The sequence below is a fragment of the Chaetodon auriga genome, chromosome 11, assembly GCF_051107435.1.
Source record: "Chaetodon auriga isolate fChaAug3 chromosome 11, fChaAug3.hap1, whole genome shotgun sequence".
NCBI lineage: Eukaryota > Metazoa > Chordata > Actinopteri > Chaetodontiformes > Chaetodontidae > Chaetodon > Chaetodon auriga.
Genome location: NC_135084.1, coordinates 3,834,432 through 3,861,226, shown reverse-complemented (window position 1 = coordinate 3,861,226; position 26,795 = coordinate 3,834,432). Strand labels below are relative to the sequence as shown.

The window sequence follows — 26,795 nt, the reverse complement described above, 5'->3', positions numbered from 1 at the left end:
CTCTCATCAGGAGAGAGACGCAGACTTGTTCTTAATTCAATTCTAATTCAATGATTCAAGTTAACAGGCATTCTGTTTGCTCAGTGTTGTTTTCAATTGCCAAATATTATTCATCCACCTCGCTTACTCTAACCGGTGCTGATGTGTTAGACATTTGCTAGGTACATAAGTTTTAATATTTGTCTTTGAGAATATGTAAAAAATGTCTTCCCATTTTTGTGGTGGGTTATTTTATATGGGTTTTTCCCCAGTTTAACTTTGCTAAATCCTCCACCTTATTTTAGTGTTTACTCAAAAACGACTTTAATCAGTATCGTTCAATGTCATTAATATCCCTGGGTGGCCCATCCAGGTGAAGTCTGTGTGTGGGAAACGCAGTATCTCACACTACAGTATTTCAGCACAACCACAAACACTGCCAGCAACGTATTTCTGCACCGCTACGAATACTACCACCAATACAGACCACTGCAGAAACAGTCTAAGGGCATATTAAGGCCATTATTACAAGTGTCTACACCTGACAGGAAAATCCAGATTAACTCCTTGAAGTCCTGTTCCTGAAGGTGTCACTGTCAATGGAAGCTGGTGTCAGATGGCTCAATCTTTCCGGAAGCACGGTTGAGTGCAATATAGTCTTTACCAAGCCAAGTTTAGAGAATAATGATGTCACTGGCATCGTTGGGAATAAGTTACACGTAGGGCGATGTCAACATCAGGCAATAAAAGCTATAAATTCTGTCTTCATATTAGTGTGAGCAATTGAAGGGCACAGTGGTTGTGGTTGGTTCCTAGTTGTGCATGAACTCCTTAAACTGAGCAGCTTCTTTAACAAAGTCCATGGAGTATTTCTTGTGAAGCCTCAGTGCAGATCTCTTTAGCAGAGGTCGAGATGAATGTGCCTCTTTGAGGCCGCCACAGTGTTGTCTGATGGCTGGGTCACATGGCTAACTGAGCCTTTTTTGAAGTCCTGTTAACTTTTTTTTGTTTTGTTTTTTAATAACTCCTGGTCTTGTTTTTTCTTTTTGGACGTTTCGCTTTTGAGCGCCACTCATTCTCACCTCTCTCACTCTGCCATGGTTTGGTTTCTTTGGTTTGCTTTTTCCATCAAGAGGTTGCGAGAGCAGCTCAATACGCTGCAACATTGTGACACCAAACTGACCAGTCAGTGTCAACAAACTGGCCAATCAGTACTCAGGATTTATAGCATTTGCCGCCCCTAGAAATGTGTATTATTATTATTATTATTATTATTGTTTTTTAGTATGTTCAAAACATTACTGTTACGTAACCTAAGTGCGTTATGTAACTTAAAAACGCTGACTTCTTGTTTCACATGGGACACAAACCGTGGTCTGCTTGGTGAAAGTCCTGTGTTTTTTTGACTCATCCATACACCCCACCTACCTCTAAATGTGGACTCTATCTCTCTTTATCCCACGTCACCTGACTTCCTGCTTTCCTCTTGTCATAATTACTACAGCCTGCATAGGTCACAGCCTGAGAACATACTTGCACAGATGATGTTTTCAGGACAGGCTGACATTTGTTTGACATTATTTAGAATCAGTTTTGCAGTTACATAATCTGTTCACCAGAGAGTATGGAGCAAGTTTATTTTTGAAGCTTTCAGAATGTCTTGTGCAGGACATGTCTTTGTCACAGTTCTTTAAAAAAGTTGTTGAGTATGAGGTAAGCAAAAAAAATGATATTGGCCTCAAATTTCCAGTATGGGCCAGGCTCTTGTTGTGACTGCTGATAGACTTAATAGATTTAGTATTGACGTTTTAGACTTACTTAAATACACCTAGCCAGAACAGTTAGCAACTAAATTTTTGTGCAAAAATGATCCAAGAAGGTTTACTCTCTAGACCTGTAGTTTGAAGTATATGGTGTCTGAGTGCTCTCTAATTAAAGTTATTTATTCAGTAAAGTACTGAACATTGGCTGTTTACAGCTTGTAGTATTGTAGGATTTGCTTCCTCGTTGCTCATCCATGTCACTTTGAGCTGAACACCTTCTGGATTGTTGAGATTAGCAAGGCAAAACAGTTTGAAGATCTAACTAATTGAGTTTTTGCTAATATTGATGTTTTTGTGTAATTAGTTTTTACATTTCATAGACAACACGTATGTAATGTTGTTTTCAGCCCTGAATCTCAATAAAAAATTGGTATGTGTGAGACACAGACAATGGCAAATATATCTGAAATCAGCATTTAATTAATGTTTGATTTGCACTATTCGAGGCATCACATTCTGTTTTTATATTTGGACATGAGTTAAAAATGTAACGCTATTTTTAGATATAATCATTTATAAGAACAGCTGTTATATCAATCCTGCTGTTACATTTCTGGTCTCAGCACTGACCATTTTGGGCTGTGAGGTGACACCATGCTAGTAGCTCTGAATGGATTCCCCCTCATCATATTTGTAAGACAGAGAACGAGCTCCCTTTATCTCCACTATCTCCCATTGGTCAATGTTTAGCTCAGCCGCTTCATTGTGCTGTGTGTGCTTGCATCTGCACAACACGGACCACCTGTGAACTGGGTAAATGAAGCCATGTTCCATTACAGAGTGAGATTGGGTGGATTTTTTTTTTTTTTTTTTTTTTTTATTATCACTCATTTTATGGTGTGTTGAGTTCTGGGGGTGGGGACTCTGTCAGGCGTGTTTGCACATCTGCCCTGTCAATTTCATCGTCGGCCCTGAGTGCTGATACTTGTTGACAGCTTGACCGAAGGGACGTACGACGTGTGTGTGCACACATAGACTACAGCTCGGCATCTTGTTGTGCAACATTGGTTGTATTTGGCGGGTGCCTTTGTGTTGTATGAACGAAATGTGTGTATTTCTGTCTGCATGAGGCTGAATGTTCCACTGGATAAGGTGTGTGCTCAGTGCTTTATTCACAGCAACATGTAAGAGCAGTGATCAGGAGGAACAGCGCTTTGATTCATGTCATACTGTCTTAATCAAGTACAACTAATCAACTGAGTTTACAATCGTTTCATTTCGTTTGAACATTTTTTTCAGGTTGTCTCTCTTTTTTTGTCATTTTGACCGTTTTATTTGAGAGTTGACAGCATAGACAAAGACAGAAGACAAAAAATGTGTGGGAAGTATACGGCCAGTATTTCTAATGTTGATCTAAAAAATCTCACATAGCAAACAAAACGAAAACATCTTTATCAGATAAAGGCAATACATCACACAATTATTAGAGCATCACACACACATGTTTATTACTGAATCTGATGCCTTTGCATTTTAAAATGAAATGATCATTGTCAAAAACATGTAATGTCAGTGAAAGCGAGTGTGTAGTGGTGCCTTCTTTAAGATAATTTCTAGAAATAGCGATGAGAAAAACTGTAAAAATACAGTAGATAATGAAGTCCAGAATCTGACTGCACACAACAGGAATTATTCATACCCGGTGTACCCAACCATACAAAACCCTGACTCTTTCTGTGTAGATGGATGTTTATATGTGTATGTTTTTATTCAAGCCACCAAAGCTTACTGTCATACACTTGTGAGTTTAATCTTTTAAAATTCAGTAATCAAAAGAATTTTTTTTTTTCCCCTGACTGCCATGTATTTGAAATCAGCGGCAGTGATTATCAAGTCATAGCAATTTTGTTCCAATGCTGCTCCAAAGCTAATGTTAGGTGTGTCTATAGACACACGCTGCATTGATTTAATGATCTGTATACTTAGTAAAAAGCACTGAAACGTATGAGATGGCTTTATTCAGAACATGTAATACATTATTTTGTACATCTTTGTTCAAGGCCAGCATTTTGTCTTTAAAAGTAAGAATTGAAATGTCCAAGGACCTGATTGCAGCTGTTATTATGTGAGGCTTTTGCTCATGGTTTTGTTGCAGTCATAATCTTGAAAACATGCGAGAGTCTTGTCCACAGCTGTCTCAGGATCAGCCACGGCACTATTTCTCCTCCTCTCCCAGTTTCTATTTCTTGTAGGAACAGAGAGGCTCTCACACTGTAGTCAATATTCACTTCAAACACACACACACACACACACACACACACACACACACACACACATGCACACACACACACACGCAGCACCAGTCAGGGTCGGAGAGGGAGAACAGGCAATTTTATGCAGGTGATTTTAGCATCTCTGACGCACGGCCCACAAACTCACACGTGCACTCATCCACGCACGCGCACATATGCACGCACACACGGGCACACACACAGACGCATCCCTCCCCTTCATGGTTGTTGTTTGATGTTCCACTCAGGGTGTCTTTGTGTCTTTAATCTGCTCTGCACAACCGATGAAAGACAGTTGAAGAGGAGGCTGACACACACAGGAGCACACGCACACACACACACACACCCTACAGCAATGAGTCATCCGCTGCTTGAAGCATCAGACAGGCCACAGGTTCACATTCCATTCAGGATTTTTTGGAGTACAAGTAGGAGGAGGCAATATGGATAAAATGATCTATCACAGTATAATGTCTGTTTTTGGCTGGTTTGGCATATTAAATACTTATTTCAATTGTATTGCTTTTAGGCCAACAAAAAATAAATTCCTAAATAACTAGGGCTGGTTCTTTATATCAGTGCATGTGCATTCTTTTGTTGTTCTGACCCATTTCACAAAATACATCAAACAGCTCAGTGCAGCAGTGCTGCAAAATACAAAGCTTTGCCCAAATACAAAATACTGTAAAGCTAGAAAAGGTTTCTGATTTAAATAAAGGAATAACTGGTCAAACACACCTAAGAATCTGAATGAGTATTATACAGCTTCCAGTACTTTGACACTTACTGATATTTGTGATGTCTCCATCAGACTCCAGCAGAATTTTCCTTCTTGCAGTGTGGACTTGTAACCTCAAACATTAGCTTCTTTCAATCTGAAGCTCTGTAAAGGTCTTTAAATCTGGAAACTAGACCATGTCATTGTCCATTGTCTCTCTTTGGAAAAAACACTTGAGCAGCGTTGTTTGTCACATCAACATGCACGTCCAGCACATAATCCGATAGCATCTCAGAGAGCCAATCACCTTTGTCATTTCTCATGATGCACACATTGATTCGCGGCATTTGACACGTTCATCATCCATTTCCGCCTTGTCCTGCCAATTAAACGGCCTGTTCTAATTCTGTTTGACAACGGCTGGCTGTGTGGTGAAAAGTAGATTAAAGACATGAAAGGTTTGTCCCACAAGCTGTTTGTTTCTAATCGCTTCTTCCATGGATCAATTCACCTCAGAGGAAACTCAATAGACCAGCCGCTATGTGCATGACACACAGAGCCGCAGCCGTATTACAGCTTTCTTGCAATTTTCATTTAGAATGTTTGTTTTTTTTCTGCTCCCACAGGCACGGTCTCTCATTAGACAAGAAATTGCCTGTAACCTGCTGCAGAGTGTCAGAAATGGTGCTCATAACCTGAAATAATGGCCACACTGATTTGTAATTAGCCAGATTCAGAGCCAGGGATACCTGATCACTGCGGATGTCAGACAACAGTGTTTCCCCTTTGAAATGTTTCTGTATCAGTGATGAATAAAATGTAAAAAAAAATGTTTAGTTAGTCCCTTTCCTTTGAAATTTCCTGAAATGATCAACATTTTTAATCGAGTTTTAAATGATTTTTTTTAATTTTTTTTTTAAATGAAAATGAAAGTGGACCATATTTCCCGATGCTTGGGACCAAATTGGCTCTATCTTTCTGGAAGCTTTGATGGACATTCATAGTAAATTACCAGCTCAAAAAATAAAGCATTAGCAAACATTTCAGTATCACATGCACTTTGAAAATTGAGGTTTGGCTTTTTGAGTCTGTGCCTTGGATGACATCCATCAGTGTACGACACACACACACACACACACACACACACACACACACACACACACACACTGTAAATTCATGTTGGTTTACCAAATGCCCTGTAATCTTTGAGTAACTCAGAGATAATACAGGCTCTTGATTTATGAAATTACTCTGAATGCCCTTTCTTCCATTTATGTAGAAAGATCTGACAGCTGACATGACGTAGGTTTGTCTGTTTTTCCTCTGCTATGTCACTGTTATTTAGAGTGATGGTAGCCACTGAGTATATTTGCAGTTTCCACTTCTCAACAAAAATGATATTATATAGGAATTATTGTGCAGCAGCAGAGCCAAATGAAATAAAAGCATTTATTTTTGCCGTGCTCTTCCTCTCCGACTCACTGAGTCGAGGAGGATGTGTGTGTGAGCTGGCTGTTTTGAATAGCTCTTTCTAAAAAGAGTTGAAAGTGCCAGCAGAGACGAGACTTTAGCGACGCCGAGACTTGTAGCCTGTTTGCCTATAGATGAAATTAGGCGAGAAACTGTGCAAATGTTAAATGAATGATAAGTAAATGTTATGCGGTCAGGCGGTCAAATTGCTCCTTATAGGTTCCAAGAAGCAGAATGACACTTGGCCAGTCCCGGCATCTAAAGCAACTGGTGAGCTCACTGGAGAGGAGATAGGCTCAGTGTTTGCATGACAGACAAGCATTGGTGTTCAAAAGAGAGCAAAGACTGAAATGCCAGCTTGATAATGAAGAAAATGGCGTCTTACTCCCTTCTGAGCCAGTGGTAGTAGTCTAGAATTTAGTTGCCATTTAATAAACTGGGATGATGTAACAGTCATGACAGATCATTATTTTTTAATGCCAGGACAATGACAGCGCTACAAAGAGCGACCGCGTGGGCGAGCAGACCACTGTTGCCGTCCATACAAGTGCAAATTAGGCAAAGCACCTTTTTGTTTGCCCGAGTCTCCATAACAACTCCTTTGTTCTTAGTGCTTTTGAAACCTGCTTCCTATGATAAAAAGGCAACTTGAAAATTCAGATTGAGCCACACAACAAACTTCATAGTGATTTTATCCAAGAAAGACATGCCATCCACTGCTGTATTGTACTTCCATCCAGTTTTTTTACAACATATAATTATTGTCCTACTCTGAAAGTATTGAGTCATCAAAACTGACGTGTTATTCACAATTTCAGGTTCATGCTTTTATTTAGGATACTCTACTAGAATAAGTTTAAATGCTTTAATGTTGAAAACACACGTTGTTTTTCTCATTCTATGAGTACACCTGTGCATTGGAGTTGAAGTGGTTGTGGGAGGGCTGGGGTTTTCAATGGATGTGAAAAATGTCATGGTAATGTAGAGTTAAACATAAAGGGAGTGAGAAAAGAGCATCTGTGAGTAATGAGGGTGTTACCGATGGGAAACCCAGCGTCAGCTTGTATCTGAATTCATTCAGATCTTTGTATTGATTTAGCAGGTTACCCATTGTAGCTTGGTGTTCAGTGGACATTCAAGGTTGATCTGCAGTGTGTAATGCCACACAATGACGCCCTTAAAACATTAATTGTCTTCTCACTGCAACTACCGTGCACACAGTTATCCCCCATAAATCAAGGGCACGATAAGCACTGTTACAAGGTTTGTTTTTTCTAATTTTATCAGCGTAGCCAGTTTACATAAATTCAGTCAGTTAAAAACTAAACCAAACCAAGATCAAACTACAAAGAAACTGTTGGCTGTTACCTGCTAAATGTGTAACGCAAACTGCTGTTTGTATGATCAAAGAAGAAGAGACACTCTGTGTTGTTCTGATGTTTGAAACGATATGTTTTTGTTTTGTTTTTTTTTGTGTGTCATTCAGAAAGATGAGCAGTTCTGTCTGAGAATGTCACTTACCAAGCCTGTGCCTGTTAAAATATCTAGTGTTTGCTGACATTTTCCATCCCCATATATATCCCCTAGCACTAGCGGATAGTACAAAATAGTCAGAATGCCACAGTTACACTTTTTGGGACCTCCAGAACGCCATGAGCTGAGCAGCAGCTTGTTGTGAAACATTAGCCAACATAATGTTAGCTTAGCAGTCAGAGAAACAGAGCTGACAACATCAAACTTTTTTATATCTGGTATATTCAGCTTTAATTCTCAGATGTGTCCCATCAGCAGTTTTATCATGACACTTTGGAATACAGTGGTTGTTTTTGAAATGAACTATTAGAGTCCCCCTCCAGGCAGAAATGTCCTTTTTCCTTGTAATTTGCAGAATGATGTGTGTGCAGTGTAGTGGTTAAGTTAAAGTGGAAAGTTTCTCTGTGCTCATTGAAAAGCCGATTTCAAGGGGCGGGCCTTTGGCCATGATTTGTGACACCACAGATAATTTTGAAGCCAATCCTGGTCCAATATTCCATTTACACAAGTGTGGAAACTTGAAGCCTCCAGTGCACATAGATGGAGAACTGACTTTTCAGTGAAGTAGGACTCATCTTGTGTCCAACAGTCGAACTTTGGAAATGAAAAATAAGCACATGGTCATAGATTCTGTTGAATTTAGTGAGGAGGAAGGAATAGATGTCATTTTAATGATGAAGATAATTGAGCATCAGACACAAATTATTGTTAAAAAAAATTGTTATTAACATCTTAAGACACGTCTGGAGGGGATCTTTAAGCAATGTATTATCTTGAAGTACGTCAAAAGCTTAATACCAAGTATAATACTGTAATGGATGAAGCCTGACTCAACTAAGAGCTCTGCATTGCTGTTCATTTTATTTTTCCTATGTAAGATTTTATAATTATCTAAAGGTTTTTTTTTATTTCATGTGATTGAGAACATTATTGCTAGTATAGTATTGCCAATATACATTTCTGTGTTATTTTGGTATTATTCTGAATGCTCTAACTGTAAACTGGATCTCCAGTTTTCCTAGCATTGTTTTTTGCCCCCCATGGATGGAGCAGTGACCCCTTAGAGGAGCACCAATCGGGCTGCTTTACAGAGCTAATGAATGAGAACATCCACATGATATCTGTGTAGCACTGGTCTGTGTGGGATAGTTATGAAGGAAAGACAAATGTTCCAATCTAGACCTACAACTGTCTGTGATATTGTGTCTGAGAACACGTACTACAGAATATGCGTCACTGTTAACCAGCCTAATAAGCGGCCACGTAAACACCTGAGTAGCTACTGGCCATTCACCCCACCCCTCAGCCCACTCCACCCCCATCACCACCAGGGCTGCTAATTGGATGTGGCAGGGAATTGCTGCGCACTTGCCTCGCAGGGACTTGTACCCTATAACCATACACAAATCGATCTGACATGTGGTATTAGATTAAATTACCAAGCAGTGCAGTGACAGGGAAAAGGATTTGTTCAACCCCCACCGCTCCATCTCACACGCACCCTCCCCGACCTGCAGAGGGATGTTCAGCCAAGCAACAGGAGAAGCTGCTCCATCCAAGTTTTTCATCAAGCCAGGGTTTCAGACCAGCCTGCAGCTAGCCACTGTGCTGTGCACACAGGTACACATAACGTGGTTTTCACTGAAAATAAAAGGAACAGTGATAGACCAACAGTAGCTTACTAACTTTAACCACAGCAAAATGCAAATTGCAGTTGGTGGCCCCCTGCAAGCTCTGTTATATTCACTAATCATTTGTAATGTGTGGCAGCTCAGAGCAAATTTGATCAGGAGATACAGTAGACAATGTGAGGCTATACAGAGAGCAGGAAATTAAGTGAGACATCTTTTTTTTTTTTGCACCGTCACTGACAATGTAATGTGTGCTATATGTAGCATTCATTTCACACTGAATATAGTGCACTATTTAGTGAATACAGAATGATTCCTGACATACAAACAATTTTAATCCTAGAAGTTCAAGGAGGAAAGACTCTGGAACACCTATGGATAGACAGGAGAAGACCATGGGTCGACATAACAATTTTCCACAGGTTTTATGATATGTAGAATACAATTAATAGAATCTCTTCAATTGAATAGCAAAGCAGGGATTTCCAGTACTAGGTCTGTGTTTGAGCTACAGTACATAGAACAAAACTGCAGCGCAAATGCATGAGAACAATATTCAGCCCAATTTAAGCATCTTCACTCAAGCTGATCTTAAATTTCTGGAGAAGAACAAGGATATTTTGTAAAGTCTATAAACTGTAAAGTCAACATTTCCAGGCCATTCAGACCTCTGATAGTTCCCATCATGGTAATGCCGGATAACGCTTAATTGCCCCCTCTGGCATTTCATAGTATGTTTCAACAGTTTCTTACTCTGAGAGTGCAAGCACGGCGAACTGCTGACCAATGTGAGCTTAAATACCAGTCCATCAAAATGAAGGCGAGATAGCATTTGATGAATAAAGCATGGTGTACTGAAGAAGAGGCGTGTGAGTTCTTTCAACCTGTTGTATATTTACGAGGAATTGTATGTGTTGGGAGTCAGATTAAATAATATATTGCCATTCATGTCTCAGTCCCACATTACTTCTTTATTCCACACCCAATTTCAGTTGTTTGACTATTTCTGAAATGCTCAAATGCTGCATCAGGTCTCCAATTCAATCACAAGATTTGACAACAATGGTGAAGGTTGCTTAACCACATTTTTATCTCCTTGATGGTGGTAAAATCTAGTCATTCAGGGCAGTTTAGCAGTTTATCTTTAGCGCCACCATTCAGCTATGAAATTTAAAAATGAAACAGGCAGAAATAATCAAAAAATTGAAGTAGCAGCTTTATGTTTTCTGTTGGATCTCTGCTTGGATGAGCCAGGCTACTCCTCTACTTTTTAACCATGTTTAATAGATGTATTTTTCTTGTCACAATGAGTGTTTTATTCAGGGGATCAAAGGAAGACTTGTCTGGGTTTTGGTCCTGGAGGTAACGGAGAGAACTTTAAAGCAGTGATAGCTGCTATTCGGACATATTAACCTTTCATTTGTTCTCTGTGGCAGTGCAGATAAAAGAGAGGCTGGATTTGCTGAAATGGATGGTGAATTACCCCATTTACATCTGGCCAGTTTGTGGTTGCTGTGTTCTTTCTTTGTCTTTTCTGCTCAGATACAAGGAACCAAGAGCTTCTTGTTGTCTTAGTCGATGTAAACAAGGTTAGTCCAGTCACTGTTGCTCAGCCCCGAGAGAAAGCTCCAGTACACAGCAATTGAACTCTGTGCAATTTGAAGCTACTTTCTCTCAGGAAAGTCAGTCAAGACAAGATTCATTTTGGTCTGCAACTAACAGCTGTTTTGATACTGGATTAATGTCTTGACTACCGAATCATTTTGGCCATGTACTGAGACTAATGTAGCAATAAAGGTTTGATCAGATGTTCATGTCTACGTTGCGAGGAAATAATTCACTTTAGATTGTCCAATATTCCAAAACCTCCATAATGCTGCGTTAAGCTCCAGTGTCTCTCTGACATAATTTCAGCTAATTAGTGTTAGCTCATTTTACAAGTACAAGTGGTGCATTCAAAACCTTACTTCAGCAAAAGTACAAAAGTATAAGCTTTAAAATGACTTAAAATGCCATAAGTAAAAGAGCGTAATGGTCCCTGTTGGAATAATGTCTGTTATATTACTAGATTGTAATGATTAATGCATTAATGTGTTCATTATTCAGTCCACTCATTCACTGGAGCTGCTCCACTATGGAAATGCGTTTTTCTGTTCTTGTCTGTGGCACAAAAGCCTTCAGTGTTGGTAGGCTGTTACTTGTGATGTTTAACCAATCACATAGTGTTGTGGGCGGCACATTGCAAGAGACCTCAGAGTGGTGGCTACAGACAGAGAGAGGCTCCATTTTTAAAAGATTTCATTGGCGATTGGATTTAAAAAAAAAAAAAAGATTCAGATAATCGTAAAAATGCTGAATATCAGATGTGATAATCAGCCAGACCGATAATCCTTGACCCCTACTGTATTTTATCTTCTCCCTGGTCTTTAGAAACTGTTAGCCTGTGGCTTGTGTGTGCCCTGCATGATTCCCAGGACATGATTTCCACCATTAAGAGTGCTTCTTAAATGATACTTTGTTTGGCAATGTGCTAAATGCATTTAAGTTTCTGAAACAAGCTTTGTTGTTTTAGATGAATTAGATGCTTTTAATTGATCATAGTGATGGCCAAAAGATTAAATATAAAACCCAGGCTTGAACAACATGGAATAAACCCTCAGATTTCTATCTTTGAAACTAATGCTTCTGCTGCTGGAGAGCAGTAGTCTTATCACTGGAGTTTTGTGTGACACTGACATATAATGAGGTACATATGAGTGTATGTGACTGTGCATATATTGGTGGTGTAAGTGTGTGTGAAATGGAGATTGCCACTATTTGCACTTCAGCGGCATGGATTTGTATGCTTTCCTTTCTAGATCTATTGTGGGCACAATAGCCACAGTGCAGCTGTATACACACTGCAACTCTTTTAGTGATACTCAGTACCCACACTCACCTTTCAGCAGTTCTCACTCAAAGGGCAAAATATCACTGCATTGAAAGTCTGTTTGTGAATCTTAAGTAGTCAAGCAGGAGCTGATCCACTCAGCACTGGCATGAGGATCTGAAGTTACCACCTGCCATGTGCCAAATGCCAGTGAAATATGTGGTGGATAACTAAGTGTGACAATCAGCCAAAATGTAATACTAAAAAAGTCTGGGAGGATTTTGTATTTTGCTCTGTGTCATGAATCACAAGTTAATATCTCCAGTGTCATTTCTGAAACTGCTTGTCGTCTTTATGCTTACTTGCTTGTGTGTGTGTGAGGTTTACACATTTCCCTAATTGTGAGGATTATCTTGTTTAGGAAGCATGTTAATGTCACATTTGGGGGACAGATGTTAAACTGGATTAACATCATCTGATGTTTGTTCAAGTGTGAAGGCTCCTAATTTGAATATATACTCCCCTTTCCAACACTTAGATATGTGGTTCTTCCACTAAGGGAAATATTCACTCAATATTCACAATATCCATGTAAAGAACTGTCTGCGTCTGTTGATGCTCTTTCTGTGGATGGTTAGAGTAAGTTAAAATACGTATGTTAATACTCAAAATGCCATGTCATGCAATCAAATGTAAGATCATGCACTGGGGAGACAGCCCAATGACTCAGTGGTTAGAATATAAACTTAATCTTTGCTTTGTTCCACCTGTACACCTGCTTGTTAATGCAAGTATGTAACATCAGTGTGATCTAGCATAAAAGACTTTGACTGTGGAATGATTGTTGGTGCCAGATGTGAGGTTTGAGTGTATTAGACACTGTTAATCTCTTTCTTGATCTTTACACACAACAGTCTAAACAACAACAGAGTCTACAGAGAATAGTGTGAACACAGAAAACGTCCAGTGAGCAGCAGTTCTGTGGGAAAAACAGCTTGGCAATAAGAGATATCAGAGAAGAATGGCCAGACTGGTGCAACAGGAAGGCCCTGTGAGATTGACTGGCTTATCAGTTGCATATTGTGGATAAATGTGCTATTCCACTTTCAGTATCCTAGTTAATGTCCCAGATGGGATTTTGCATCTGGTTTAACACAACCTTGAGATTCAGAGTGTTTGCCAACAGAGCCTACCTGTGCACTAAGTAATGGTCGTTGTGTGATGTGAGGCTGAATAGGCCTTTAGCCTCCACATCCTCCCCCATAGCAACCTCTTGCCTCTGCGGTTTTTTAGTCTTTCATGAAGAGCTGTAACGTGGTCAGATCAGATTACACCTTGAGGCAGCCACACACTCACTCACACACATACACATACACATACACACATCAAATGGTGCAACAGAACACAGCAAGGAAACGGTATTCACAAGTCCAAATAGCTTAACATAGAAACCCTTGAACCCTTGCACTGGAGTCGTCAGAGTGTGAAAACCACTCAAAGGAATAAATATGTTGTTGAACGGCACATCCAACTGATTTAGGAGAACAACTTCATCAAGTTGCTTACCAGAATCATCCTCAGTTGCACAACAGTGACACCATCTGTGGCAGGGTCTGAACTTAACACCCGCTGAGCCCCAAATACAGGTAGATTTTCTGTTTGGTGAGCAAGTCTCAGAATCCTGTTTGCCAGGTGACAGGTAAATGTTTGTACCGTTTTGGTGTCAACACATGTGCTGTGTTGAAGTTACACACACACACACACACACACACACACACACACACACCATAACAGAATGTAGTTGATCCATGATCCATATGGATGTGATTTAAAAGCAGCCTTAGGCATTTTCTGTGGATTAACTGGGAAACTGGGCACACTTGTCATCATAGAAATAGATTATAAGATTTTAATGTTTATTGTAACTTCAACAATATTTGCTGCCCACCCTTTGACACACAACTCCGCTCACTCGTCTGTGGCACAGTAGCCCTCACTGTTGATAGGCTATTACACATGACAAGAAAGACATGCTGTCCTTCACCACTGGGTCTCATGAATCTATGGCCAGTGCAAATGGTATTAAAATTAAGATTAATTAAATGTAAATATACATTTAAATACTTCAAAAATACTTCAAATACTTATTTGTAACTTTAAGAAAGAGGATCCCATTAACACAGCAGCATTGTTTAGGCAAGTGTTTTTTGCTTCCTGCACTGTACTTAACACTAAAAGAATTAGTTGTAGGCTACAGTACATCATTGTTTGTATCCAGTATATATAGATGTAGTTTTAGCCAAGACTAGTGGCTTGGCTGTCTATGAGCTAGGCTATGAGCATGGATCAGGACTTTCTCTCAGGCTTCAGTGAAGCTGCCCCACCCCACTCTCCTTGCCAGCTTACATAGATCATCTGCTTATTCATGGCCAGCCCTAACTCAATCACTGCCTTCCACCAGAACGGTAACAAATGACAGCAGGGGAAATTACAGTCATTCGTCTCCGTCTACCCACATCCTGTCGGCCTTCCTTTTCTGTCTTTTAAACCAGGACACCTGTATCGTCTTCATCCTCTTTCCCCTGCACCTTATTTAGCTCCTTCTCTGTACCCACAAAGATCCACCATATAGTCTTCAGTAAGATAACAATCTTTACCAATCACAGTTAAAATTGCATGGGTTTATGTACACCATCATCAGCATAGGAGGCACCAATTTCTTGCCACTGTACATGTACTGTGATTTGATAGATCACCTGTCAAGCATAAAGCAGGTCACCTCCGCATCTGAACAGATGTGTTGTGGGATATGTGACTTGGACTTGGTGCAGTGGCTTGTTATTAAGGGAGCTGGGGGTGGGGAGTTAATTGTAGCTCTCTCTTCTGCCAGAGAATTGCCACTTTCAGGTTGAGTCCCTCATCAAAGTGCTGGAGGCAGATGTCAGTGTTGCATTTGCAGTCAACTTACAGTTTATTCTCATTGTTTTGTATCTGGACAAAACAGATTTGCAGTACCTGTAGTCGTTGGCACTTTACCATAAAGAAATATACACAGTAGTGAATAAAATGGTATTTTCTTATTTATGGATTTATAAATGAGTGCCCATTGAATTTCAAAGACATACTGTTCATAAAATTAGCAAATCAGTTCGGGTTAAGCTATTGTTTCAAATTTACTTTTAACCTTGACAAAGATGTTTAATATCTATTTTTTGTTCTCTGAAACCTATGTGTGAGTACAGTATAAAAAGAGAGTATGTGCCTACTTGTCTTTCTCTGAGAAAATTATTTTCCCCCTAGTTTATCACTTTTTAAGTCTTTTTACGTTAAGTTCCTTTATATTACAAAAGTGTAGTGTAATGATTTTATTGAGTCATGGTGTTAGTTTAATGGAGATCATTTAACATCCATTTGGGTTAGTTGATGCCTTGCTCAGCCAAATGCATTAGCCTACATGCAACACTTTGAAAAAACATCTTAAAAAGTAAATTATAAACAGTTACTAATAATAATTTATAATCCAAAATTTAAACATGTCGCATACTGTAACCCCTCTCCAGTACACTGTGCTTTATTCACCAAATGTTAATAACAATCTTATAGATCACCATGGAAACTAAGTTTACAAAACATTTCCATAGTTATTTGTGAATACTCAATACAAAATACAATATTTACTCTCAGAGGATACAGAATATCCATATCATAAATGACCATAAATACAGATCAGACAATATTTCAACCAACTTTTCAAAATGCTCTTTACCAAATACAGTCTTTCAGAACACAAAATACTCAAATTTCTTGATATAACCATAAATACATACGCATAAATAATAAGACATAAGGTTAACAGTACAGAATTTGCTGCTTTGTACTGAAAAAGACATTAGATTTCTTACCAATGATCATGAATTAATCATGTTCTTATACACTACAATCCTACCACTACATTAAGTCAGTAAGTTATTAGCATTTGCGGTCTATAACCACCAAATTGGTGCATGCCTTCATTGTTCTGTTTTCTATTGTTACATGCATACATCAGACGGAGGTTGTCAAGGGGCCATGTGGCAGTGTGGGGATGACGTTCAGGCATGTCCCTGCCAGTGAGGGGGATGCAGTGCACGTCAGCATCGAGACGGTCACACCCAACTCCCCTGCAGCCTCGGCAGACTTGCAGAGGGGTGATCGTCTAATCGCCATTGGAGGTCTGAGATGTGCTTTTTGTCAAAAATTTTGAAACTTTCATTCAGTTCTTTGTGCTACTGACAGACAACTTATTTCCTGTTCTTGTTTCTGTTGATAGGTGTCAAAGTAACATCCTCGGTTCAAGTGCCCAAACTGTTAAAGCAGGCTGGTGACAGGGTGGTGGTACTTTATGAGAGACCGGTCCGTCACCAGACTCCCTCTTTTGGAAGCCTTGGAACTCTTCAGGAAGGGTTTGGGCAGCTAGAGGAAACAGGTTTTAGTTCCCAGGCAGCAGGTTATGAGGAAGACCCAGCACCTATTACCACCCTGTCTGACATATCGGACAGCAAAGACATTGACTCTGAGTTTGAAGAGTTGATTGTGGACTCCAAACCTAGCCAGACTGGTGGCCCTAACAGCAGTACCACAAATACCAGTGACATTAAGGAGGATTCCTTACTTACTGTAAACCAAAGCCCCAAAAGGACTGTGGCCAACTTGGCCTCTAAGCCCCTTGGTACCATATCACCCATCCTCAATCGCAAGTTAAACCTGGTGGGTCTCCAGTCACCACTAAAGCCCCAGCCCAAAGAATCACCAAAGCCCTCACCACATAAGACCAGTAGTGATCCAGGGGAGGGTCTGCAACGCCCCACGATCCCTCCACCACCTCCTCCTTCCCGACCCCCAGTGCCACCAAGACCTCAGATAAGGTTGACATCAGCCTCCTCAGAAACCAGTCTTTTGGATGGTGTTGATTCTGTTGCAACTACAAATGCTACTGTTGCACCTGTTGTGACTACCACCATCAGCGCTTCTGAAAAATCTCCAGAAAAAGTTCCTCTCACTGGAGCCAATGAGGACAAGACTGGCACTGAGAAGATATGTGTCAAACAGGCTGAGGTGAAGCAGTCTACCAGGCCAGCAGAGAGCAGTGATGAGCTGCCAGTCCCTTCCACTGTGACCAGCAGCAGCAAGGCCGATCAAGCAAAGGACAAAGCTTCAGAGAGCTCCTGCAGCACACGGGACAGTCTAGAAGACCACTCCCTCTGGGAATCCCCAGAAACCATGTTTCGTAACCAGACAGGTCGCTGGCCCAAGGCATCTGTGGTGTTTGAGGTGGAGAGCAACCATAAGTACCTTAATGTGGCCCTGTGGTGCAAAGATCCCTTTAAGCTGGGCAGTTTGTTGTGCCTGGGCCATGTCAGCCTTCAGCTGGAGCATATAGCCCTGGAATGTATGGCCACATCTTCAGCAGAGTACCAGAGCACATTTAGGTTGGGACCTCCAGAGCCCAGAGCTAGTGTCAGCCGCACTGCGCTACGCAGCCTCAGCACCCACAAGGGTTTCAATGAGAAGCTGTGTTATGGAGATGTTACCCTGAACTTCTGTTACTTAGCTGAGGGTGAGTTAGAGTGTCCAGGTGGGCTGGCAGAAAGGGAGCGAGAGGGGAGTCTCCATGATGAGGATCAAAGGGAGAGAGAGAGGGAGCATATTCCCTCAGCACCGCGGGATGACTTGGCCTATGGTGCCATGCAGTTAGTGGAAGTACGTCACAACTTCCAGGACACCCAGTTCCAGAACCCCACCTGGTGTGAATACTGTAAGAAGAAGGTTTGGACCAAGGCAGCCTCTCAGTGTATGATTTGCGCCTACGTTTGCCACAAGAAATGCCAGGACAAGTGCCTCGCTGAAAATCCCTTCTGTGTGGCAACGACTGAACGTCGTGGAGCTGACCCTGAAGCCAAATCCACCATAAACCGGGCCACCACTGGTCTCACCCGCCATATCATCAACACCAGCTCCCGTCTGCTTAACCTCCGCCAGGTGCCCAAGACTCGGTTGGTTGAGCAGGTCGCTGATGTGGTGCCTGGAGTAGTGGAGCCCTCACCTAAGCATACCCCTAACACTTCAGACAATGAGAGCAGTGATACTGAGACCTACACCAGTGGCGCCAGCCCCTCAAAGCAGCCCGCCAGCAGTGGTGGCAGCAGTAAACTTGTACGCAAGGAAGGTGGGCTGGATGACAGTGTGTTCATTGCTGTGAAGGAGATAGGCCGCGACCTGTACCGGGGGCTTCCCACAGATGAGCGATCCCAGAAGCTGGAGTTGATGCTGGACAAGCTGCAACAGGAAATTGACCAGGAGCTGGAGCATAATAATGCTCTTCTGCTTGAGGAGAGGGAGGCTACAGACGTCCGGCGCAAGGCACTAATCAGTACTGCCCTGGCCAAGTCTGGGGAGAGACTCCAAGCCCTCACCTTGCTAATGATCCACTACCGGGCAGGCATTGAAGATCTGGAGTCAGTGGAAAGCACCTCTCCTTCAGAGCAGCAAGGCTTTAAAGGCAAAGGAGAAGCCCTGGAGGAAGATGCCCTGATGGGGACAGAGGTCTATGACAGTGACATATGCAGCCCTGTTGAGGTGCAGCTACTGGATGACATTACTGAGGAGCAAATCTGTGTGGAGGCACTCCACTAAATAAGACTACAAAAGAGAAAGAGGAAGAACAAGTGCTTTGGGCTCAGGCCTTCCAGCAAATTTATGTCCAGTTTGTTTTTTTGAGATGAAATTTCAGAAGTCCATTTTAAATATGGGGATGTAGGGGTCTGGTGTTTGATTCACACTTTTTTTAAACGTGAAAAAGAAAGGATGGGTAAAGGAATTTCCTCTCCAAGAATCCATGGTAAATCTGTTATTGATGTTTTGATTTGCACAATGTGATGCCGTCTCCATGCTTTTGGTTTTTAAAGGGAAGCTTGAGAGCTACACTATTATCTGCCCTCAGTAGTGCTGCATGTGTATCCTCAAGTTTTGTTTTTCTGTGGCTTCAAAATGTCATTGTAAGCATCTAATTCAGTTTGCTTTCTTGTCTGTAACTGCTTTGACCTAACGACTTAAGAAAATGTGTACATTTCTGTGGTGTACTACTCTGAATCATCTTAACTTTGGAGAAGGAAAATAATTGTTCAAAATTTGTTTGCTTTGAGTAATAAGCCCATATGAAGGAGAAATATTTGAGTCTATAACTGTGTGACTCTACTGGGGAAAAGCAGGTTTAGACAATATGTAATTCGTCTGATGACCCTGCAAGTGGTCATACATATCTTTTGTTTTGAGCACTTTTTAATGTAATATATTTGGATTTTATAAGTTATTTACCCTAATCATAAAGCTCTTTGAGGTATCAGCAGCTGCATAATTATTAATGAACTCTTAAATATAATTTTGTTCTTTCTTTTGGTTTATTTGTTTATATTGGTTAGGTGACATATGTTTGACTATGTATAACCCGTATTTTCTTTTTCTTGGGAGGGTGTAAGGAGGTAATTATCCTGGATTATGATTTTGAGCCATTTCTTTTTATTTCTTCCCCACTCATATTTCATTCATCCCATCAACGTCTAAATGTCAACTATTGCACATTGTTTACTGATCAAAACTCTCATGGGTGCAATGTGAGACAGGCACATAATTGACTTTTTGATTGATCTCTGAATGAATGTTACCCAGGAGCTCTCGTGATGTTAAAATTTTCCAACATGTCTTTGATTTAGTGTCAGTGTACGTGTGTATGAAGATGATTTCCATGCTTCAAAACGTATAATGTGATTTAGTGCCCATCATTTGCCTTCACAAGTTTTTTGTTCATGCCCAAATGAGTTTATGTTTAGCCCCTTCTATGTTTTGTGTATACACAGCTTTTTGACACTGCCTCACACCTTTTCATTGCAAACCAGTGTTTCTCATAACATAATCATAACCAGCTACAGCTCCAAAGTGCTGTCCTGTTCATCTATCTTTTACAGCCTCAGAGAGCCACTGGAAAAGAAGTTTTGTGAAGAGGGAATATTACTCTTTTTTTCAGTAATGATGTCCTTCTCTTTATTCTAATGGTTATTTTGCCAAACAATTCCACATCATATGTTTCCAACACAAGTACAATTCAGTTTTGGTTTCAGTCCATCAGAACTGTGATGATCAACAAGCTTACAAGTAGAACTCCATTTTCAGGCTGTGATGATGGTGGTCTAAATGCAGCCTAACACCTTTTAATTTCTCTGTGGGTTGTTTAGTGACATTTGGGGAAAAACAGGGTCAGGGTTAAGGCCTCAGTATGCTTCAAACAGACTGCTAAGGGAAACCGAAACCTCCTGTTCAACAGCGAAAACAAGGGCCTACGTCAGTCAACCTTTGTACGTTTTCCAGACAATCCTACGGCCCACTTCATGTAGTAAGCAGGTGCAAAACTTCAGTTTCTCACTTAAGATCATTTCTCTCTCTATCTCCATGCAACTTTTTCCATCACTATTCATGTGAACAACTATGCATACAACACATGAATGCTTTCAAGGACAAATTGTTCATAAGTGTGAGACAGAGGTCTTTGAGAGAAATCTGGAAGTCGATGGGACAGGAAAGGCTCTGACAGTCCAACCTTTGAAATATAAACATTCTTGCCGTTAGATGTGTCGGATGACATGTTGTGCAAACTAGTTGAAACACACTGCAGGCTTAAACTCAAGTGTTTCCAACCTTGGTAGCACCAGAGACCATTTTTAGATTGTTGGCATTTTTGTGGACCAGTCAACCCTAACCCTTCACGACTGAAATAAAGAAAAGGTTCTGACATGAAATAGGTCAACAAACACATTAGGACTGTTCATTCCCTAAAGAAACGTTTAAGCTCGTGCAGCTTCGTCGGTATGTGGGTTATGCACTTGCATTCTGATGACCTACTTTAAACATTAGTCTCTGTTTTAAGTGTGGGAAGGAGTGATGAGGAAAGATGCGCCATGGTCAAGATACCTGCCAAATAGCCTATGATGTTATATAAATAATATTCATTCTGTGTCCTGGTACCAGTACCTGGGTTGGAGCCACTGCTTTATTGCTAGGATTACTGTTTTCCTGAGACATCTTTAGATTTTCTTACTATTTCTTTCTAAGGACAAAAACCAAGCTGAAGGCACATTCAACAAATACGAAAATAACAATACATCACCCAAAACGCATTGAATGTTGAACCTAATTGAGTTAGCAGAGGACAGATTTTTAGCATTGGTCCAAGGTCTTCGGACAAGAGAAGTAATCAGTGAGACTCAGAGGAGGTAAAGGCACATTTCCTATTCTTTTCTGTGTAATAGATTTGTTGCTCATGTAGATATTGGCTTACTGGCTGCTGTACTTGTCAATCTCTCTCAATCTCTGTGTATCCATATTTTTTGTGCAATATTTTTGTAGGAAATTAAGCTGATAATCAGGAATGAATCCCCACTTCTGATATTTCTCTTCTGTTCTCTTTAAAAATGTGTAGTTTGTGTGTCCATCTGTCTGGTAATGTAACCTGGGGGTTTTTGGGGACTAATGAGATCCTGAGAGAAGTTCAATCTCTGTTAACCCCTCTTTTGGCCTGACAAGCACTGCTTTTTCTGCTGCTGCTGCTGCTGCTGCTGTTACAATGTGCTCTTCCACAGAACTCACCCCCCATCTGTCTGGTAATGTAACCTGAGGGTTTTTTGGCCTGAGAAGCACTGTTTTTGCTGCTGCTGCTGATGCTGCTGTTGTTACAGTGTGCTCTTCCACTTCCACAGAATCCCCCCACCCCCTCCAGCCCTAACCTTTGAAACTGCACTTACAATATATTCATCGGGTCAAAATGGTGTTTGTCTCTTTTTGTGTATGTGAGGGATGTTGTACACAGTTTTCAAGAAGGCTCATGTGATGAAGCTTTATTGTACATAACCTGAATAAACAAGCTTAATGAATTCCCATCACTCTATTTTGTGGTTTACTTGGCTCACACAGTAGAACTTTGAAAGTAGACAACTAGACAACCAATGAATCTAAATGAAATGATTTACAACAACAATGTTCATCAACACACAAAGAAAACAAGCCTATATTTTCAATGGCAATCAGCAGCAGAAATGTTATCACTGATGACTTAAGGGTTTTGTTTTGGTTTTTTTTTTGGTCAAACTACAGTATTTAGTTTTTTAGTACCACCATAATAAACATTTAATGAACAAAGCAATATTTTTCATAATGTGAACAAATCCCATCAATGACCAAAATGAACAATGCATTACCCAGAGTTCAGACTGAAAACAGCACTGTGTAATAAGAACACATGGGGCTTTGTTGCTTCAGGTAATGATGAGACAATGGTACGACCCAGGAGACTGAGTAATATATGGGTTTGAAGCCAAAACACTGCACAGTGGGTTATAATACTATGAGAAAGGAGGAAGGAAGGCCACATTCTTCATGCGGTCCTACTGTTGGCCTGGATATGGCTTTCAGGACTCATCATGCACCTCCTCTGTGGCTATTTTGCTCCATCAGTATCAATTACAACACCAGTATACTCCACTCAATCCTCCACTGTGATGGTCAAATAGCTTCTGACATTATGGGTGGCTGTGACCATTTAACCAGCATTTTCCAAAGCCAGTGATCAGTGGCCGTTGTGGACAAATCTAAAAGTAGTACTGTCATGTTTCAAATTTTGGAAGCATGCACTGGGCCTCTGCTATGGAAACAATTGCATTATTGCAGGGGTTTGTAGGTGTGCACACGTTTGTTGAAGTGAACCAAGCAGCAGGCCACGAATGATCTTACACGACTGTCTGACTTCCTCAGCCTGTCTGTTGTACTCATGCTCAGCCTATTCTTTCCATCTAAGACAGGAATCTTTGAAAGTAGCTCAACTTTCAGTGGGACTTGTTGACAGAAAAAAAATTTGGTGAAGCTTCCCTGCATGTGCATTGCTGTAAGAACCACAGTTGAAAGGGGAGGTATTGTGTGAGCATCTGCAAAGTAATTGATGCCCAGTGTTGAGATAGACAGGCTGATTACAGTGTGTCTTCTCCCACATTTCCCCATCATAGCAACTAATTCTGCAGTCTTCCACCATCCAAAGCAGGCAGTCATGTCAGTTCTTCTGTGAGTAAGCTGAAAAGCACACACATTCTGAGCTGGTTTATATTTTCATTGTATATGTACATGCTATTTCTTTCTTTGCTCCAATCTGTCACGTCAGTAATGTGAAACAGGGTTAGTGCCAACGGTGGTCTAAATGCTCTGTGTTTTAAATGCACCAAAAAGTAATGGTGCTGAAAATCCATCTGTCTCTATAGTCTGTTTCCATGTTGTCATTTTTGAAGAGGAAACTGGTTTTTCAGAGTATACCACATTTAATGAGGATATTAAACGTAAGACAAAGCGAAACAGGTAAGTGACATCCAGCCAGTGACATACACGTGAGGAGGCTCACTGATATGGGCCCTGAATGTTTGCAGTCAATTTTGGATTAACACAATCTCCAATATTACTGTCCACTAACAACTCAAACAATTGATGCAAAGAAGACTATTTCACATTGTGTTATTCCGACTCAGACTAGCAAATCTCATGATTTTCACATTTCTAGATGAACTGCTCTGGTTTTGTATAAACATGATATGATTTTACCACTTCACTAATATCCAGTACAGTTTTTTACAGCCCATCAAAAAGTATATGAGGAAATCCAATAACACCGCATGTGACACAACATTCTGAACATCACAGTATATTCCAAACACAATGGACATTACAGGAGTATAAGAGCAAATCAGTTTGTTGTGTATTTTTACAGACATTTCTCAGAAGCAGCGCTGCACCGGAGGCAGACATAAGATTCCATTCATCCATCAAAGTTTATCAGGGACAAATAATCTCATTGGTCAAGAGAAATCTCACAGGGTGGAGCCAAATTAACAAATTTTAAAGGCATGAACTAACTAACTAGAAAAAAACATTACGTATCCACAATTTACTCACTACATTTGCAGTTAGCGCACAAGAGATTGGTGGCACTGGACCACTGTGGTAGCTGAATGGGTAGGCTCTTAATAATAAAAAAGTATTGATGGTCTTAAAAAGGGGAAAGAAATGTATGCTACTGTATTAGTACAACATGCAAATTCAATTCAACAGACATCTGATGTCCTGTCTCGCTGGCCTCTGTAATTGACTATAATCTGTCATTTCTTTCATCAGCCTTTCTGAAAAGTGACACTTGTTCCTGGCATTTACTGGGTATAGATAAGATAAGATAATTATATCCAACAGAACTTTAGAATCTGAACCTTTCATGTTACATAAAAGTTAATGAAAAATGAAATGAAAAATTTAACATAAAAAAAAAAAAACAAGCTAAGAGAAATATCAAGCAAATTATATCAGAGGAATTTTTAAAACTTCACCATCATCTAGACATATAGAGAAAACCACAGGGCAAGTGTTGAGCAAGGTTATGTCCCAAAAATAGCTTATTTTTATTTTATTTATAGATTATATTTTCATTTTTCCCACTGCCTTTAGTGTTGTTTACCATTGTTCAGTATTTGTCATTTTCCAGCCATGAATAGCTCCTTACATGATGGAACAACAGCATGCATTATGTTGACCCTCACTATCTTACTGTTTCCACTGTAGGACCTAGCATAGTGCTATGTTCCATGTAGCAACAGGGCTAACGCCAGTCATCCTCAGCTGTATGTAATAGCTACCTTTTTTTTACTGCTCGATACGTTTGCAGTCTAAATCTAAAGATTGTTGGCTCTGTCCCCTGAGATTAAACCACTGAGATTATTTAAAGACAGACACATCTTTCACCATCAAATGGTAGCAATCGTCAAACACAAAATCCATTGCATCGAGTGCCCTATTACTGTCAAAGTCAAGAAAGCATGTGAAGTCCAGTTGTTCAAAAGTTTCATTGCTTTTTGTACAGCAACTGCATCAACAATTTAAGTCATGGTAAACATAAAGTATGATGTAAATACTTATGAAAAAGATGCTGATTTACATATCAGTACTGATTTGCTTACCAGTGGTTTTAACAAAGATGATCGGTGAAAAGAGTTGGTCTTGCCATTTGTTTTCCCAAAGCCATTGTAGAAAAATTAGACGTTAGACTGGAGAACATGATCAACACCTTTAGCCTTGACAAAGTGTAATCTCTGAGAACAAGAGGCTCAACCTGACTGGTTGGCAGAGGCATTCAACTGAACATCTGACATTTAACATGAACATTTAACATTTGAACACAGACACAGAACATCTCTTAATAGTATCCTTACTTAAAGGAATAGTTCAACATCTTTGGAAATATGCTTATTCACTGCCTTGCTGGGAGTTTGATGAGAAGATTGATCCCACTATCATGTAGTATTTATGGAAAATATGTAACTGTAACAGACCTTTTCCACAGCTGACATTTCAGCTTGTCATAATGAGGGAACCACAGGTGTAAGTAATGACATAATGATGGCTCAGAGCAAAAACACACAAAGTGGAAAGGTAGCCGAGAAACAACGACACCTCCCCCACTCAGCCGCTGGTGGGTAGATCCACTGAGCTGTCAATCAAAATGCAGCTTACTTCTGCTGCCACAGAAGCTTCAACTGAGCGTAAAATAAATGCAAATGCCAATAATGAGCTGCAAATTACAATTAGTTACAATAAGAACATGACAGATGTTCATCGTGATTTTGTACCGATCCAGGTCACAGTTCATATATTTGAACTTTGCCCTGTACACTGTCTGTCTCTTACTGCTAGTGATCCTGCTTCCCGCAAGGGGTTCAATGTTTCTCACACAAAATGGATGGGAGCCTGTTGCTCCACCTGGCTCACTGCTTCCTGTGCGTTTCTACCCTCAGTTCCGCCAAGAAACCCACTGCGGTGAAGCAGTGTGCACAATACCAAGACCCTTGAACTGGATAATATACATGGAACACAGTCATTATTAACATTGTAAATACCACCTGTGCTTTTTTGACGAGATGAACATGGACTTTTGTAAACAGCCATCTCTGTATTTAGCTATATTTTGGACAGAAATACTACTGCAATTGTATTACTACATACAGCAATTTGTTAAGGAAGATTCAATGCATTTTTTTCTCGTTTACAATTGAAAACAATCCATCCATTCAACTGCTGGAATTCAATCTGACTATGGTTGCTTTTTTCTATGATGGAGTGAGCTATAAACTTTTCAAGGTCAGTTTTTAAAGCTCACACAGGCAATATCTGATTCTTAAAACATAAAGTGCTGTGGTGCTGAATCACACAGGGGAGTCCTCAAGCTTTGAGTGTGTTACACTTGATGTAAACCCCCCATTAGTAATATCACAGTAGGTGTTTTGCCTTGGACAGCTGATTAATGCACCTGCAGTGACATCACTGATTAAGGTGTGGCCAAACGTTTGAATCCACAGATAATAGTGAAACAGCAGACCAGCATTTAAAACCTCAAGATGATTCTCAAGCAAAACAAATTGGATTTAATGGAGT

The 26,795-nt window shown here is 40.3% G+C and overlaps 1 protein-coding gene across 1 annotated transcript in view; it reads left to right on the top strand.

The window, feature by feature from the left end:
* The window catches only part of pdzd8 (PDZ domain containing 8), a 43,557-nt gene extending 21,336 nt beyond the window's left edge, over positions 1-22,221 (top strand). Inside the window, exons 4-5 of the mRNA XM_076742558.1 lie at positions 16,303-16,465; positions 16,564-22,221. Coding sequence (XP_076598673.1) covers positions 16,303-16,465; positions 16,564-18,926 — 2,526 coding nt within the window. The 3' untranslated portion in view covers positions 18,927-22,221. The remainder of the gene's footprint in view (positions 1-16,302; positions 16,466-16,563) is intronic.
* Positions 22,222-26,795: the final 4,574 nt, after the last annotated feature.